Source organism: Aplysia californica, unplaced genomic scaffold, assembly GCF_000002075.1.
Source record: "Aplysia californica isolate F4 #8 unplaced genomic scaffold, AplCal3.0 scaffold01504, whole genome shotgun sequence".
In the NCBI taxonomy this organism is placed as follows: Eukaryota; Metazoa; Mollusca; class Gastropoda; order Aplysiida; family Aplysiidae; genus Aplysia; species Aplysia californica.
Genome location: NW_004798774.1, coordinates 15,001 through 17,410, shown reverse-complemented (window position 1 = coordinate 17,410; position 2,410 = coordinate 15,001). Strand labels below are relative to the sequence as shown.

The 2,410-nt window shown below is 52.1% G+C and overlaps 1 protein-coding gene across 1 annotated transcript in view; it reads left to right on the top strand.

The window, feature by feature from the left end:
• LOC118479038 (homeobox protein 2-like) overlaps positions 1 to 2,410 on the top strand; it is a 28,442-nt gene that overhangs the window by 20,083 nt on the left and 5,949 nt on the right. Inside the window, exons 5-6 of the mRNA XM_035973609.1 lie at positions 576 to 1,666; positions 2,075 to 2,410. The exon at positions 2,075 to 2,410 is cut by the window's right edge and continues 1,066 nt beyond it. Coding sequence (XP_035829502.1) covers positions 576 to 1,666; positions 2,075 to 2,410 — 1,427 coding nt within the window. The remainder of the gene's footprint in view (positions 1 to 575; positions 1,667 to 2,074) is intronic.

Genomic DNA, 2,410 nt, shown 5'->3' with positions numbered 1-2,410 from the left:
AGACACGCTTATTGGGTACGCTTGTATGACTAAATTGTTATGTTCACCGTTGTTTGTGTATCATTGAACAGGAATTTAGTATGTGAATTTCTGTATTGATGGTGAATCTTTGCATGTTGATGTTCTGGTAGGGCCTATGTCCACCCAATTTTTTTCTCGTGTGTCAGTTATTGAGTTCAGTTAATCTCGTCTCGTCTCGTCTCATCTCATCTTATCACGTCTCATCTCATTTCATCTTATCATATCTCATTTAATCTTTTCTGATCTCATTTCACCTCACCTCGCCTCGCCTCACCTCACCTCGCCTCGCCTCACCTCACCTCACCTCACCTCACCTCACCTCACCTCACCTCACCTCACCTCGCCTCACCTCACCACACCTTACCTCACCTCACCTCATCTCATCTCATGTTATCTTATCTTATCTTATCACTTCGCCTTATTTCTCATCTCACCTCACCTTACCTTACCTCACCTCACCTCACCTCATCTAATCTCATCCCATCTTATCGTATCGTATCTTGTCTTATTTTATCTCATCTCTTCTCATCTCATCTTATCCTATCTTACACCAGGACTACGCCAGTGTCAAGAGACCCTCCAACGACCGCCTTGCCCCCTCAAATCTCAACAACAACAGTAATTACAGCAACTACGGTAGTTCTGACAGACTTAACAACAACAACAACAACAACAGTAGTAGCAGTAGCAACAACCAATCTTCCCGCAGCCAGTCAACGCTGGTCAACAGTTACTCGTCTTCCACCGGCTACTCTACAGTGGTCAGTCAAGACACGTTACGTGAATCCTACCCAGACACGCAGTCGGCACCAAACACCAGCCGGACCTCTTCTCCTTCAAAACCCAAGCGAAGTCTCCCCCACGTCCCCACATCGGAAACTTCGGAGCGGATCAAACGCTTCACGGAGATGATGAAGTCCAGAATCACCGGGCAAGGTGGTAGCACAGGAAGCGCTGGCAGCAACAGTAGCAGCGGAAGCAACGGGCCTCAGGGCGGGGGTTTCACACCACCGATACGCATGTCTTCTGTAGACAGCGGCGCGTCCGACCGGAGCGTGGTGTCCCGAAAATCCTCGGCCGAGACGCCGTCCGACTACGAGGTCTCCCACATCAACAACAACGGCGGCAAACCCCGGAGGCACGAGAGGGGGCCCAAACACTCTGACCACTCGGACAGCGGCGGGACCAAGCATCAGCTTCAGTCGCAGATGCACAAAATCCCGGAGACGGTTGTGAGTAATGACGTATTCTACCCGCAGAACTCGAAAGAAGTTGAGCCTTTCAGCCACGGGAACGGGTTCGGACCCGCTCATGTTTCTAGTCCTAAAGTTGTGAACGGCGGAGCTGATAAGAGGAGATTTTCCGATAACGGGCCAGGGTTTCATGAATCGACGCGGGGGAATCTTTCTTCGAACTTTAGTAATGGACCGTACGCCAAAACACACCCCTATGGATACAGTATCCAAGGAGATACTCATGACGCGTACGTCCCAGCCCAGGCGTCTCACGTTACCTCCGAGGAGACGCCCCTCCCGCCAGGAGACAGAAGCACGGACTCCGGTCAGACTACGGGCACCAACCACAGCTACAACGGCAGCGCCCTCGACTCGGGCTACACCACCAACAACGACGGGGAAAATGACTCGTTCAATACTCAGAATCTTCATCCTCATCATCATCCTCAACAACAACAACTACAACAGCAGCAGCAGCATCAACTGCAGCTACATCCAAATCACTACCAACAGCAGCATCAGCAACAACAACAGCAACATCAGTTGAACCGTTGCCCCCCACCTCTCTCTCTACAACAGCCTCCTTACTCTTATTCAGACGGACGACAGGGGCAAGATGCTGGCCGGCAGAGGCTCCACCAGCAGCAGCAACAGCAACAGCAAGACTTGCCCCCACCACCACAACACCTACACCAACGAGATCACACACAGCAGCAACAACAACGACAACAACGCGAGCAACAACAGCAACAACAGCAACAACATCAACAACCAGGAGACAGCCGCCAAACGAACAACCTGTCCAAATGGCCTAACAGCGTCAACCTAGACCACCAGCGACCACCGCCGAGACATCAGTCCAACCTGGCAAACTCCCACCGCTTTGGCAGCGTACAAAATGTCAGTTCTGCGCAGGCGCACGGGAACCCACGAGACGGTAATTTGTTCCGGCACAACCCTTACCTTCAGGACGACCGGTTCCCCAACTCTAAACCTGCACCTGTCGACCACCATCGCCCTGACGTCGGCCCGTACTCGGCTCGGGAATACCCGAACAAATACAACAACAACAGCGCCGACCACGGTAGTGGGGTTCCCCCTGTGTCTATTAAAAGTGAACTTCTCCCCGTGACGCGGCAGTTGAGCCAATCAAA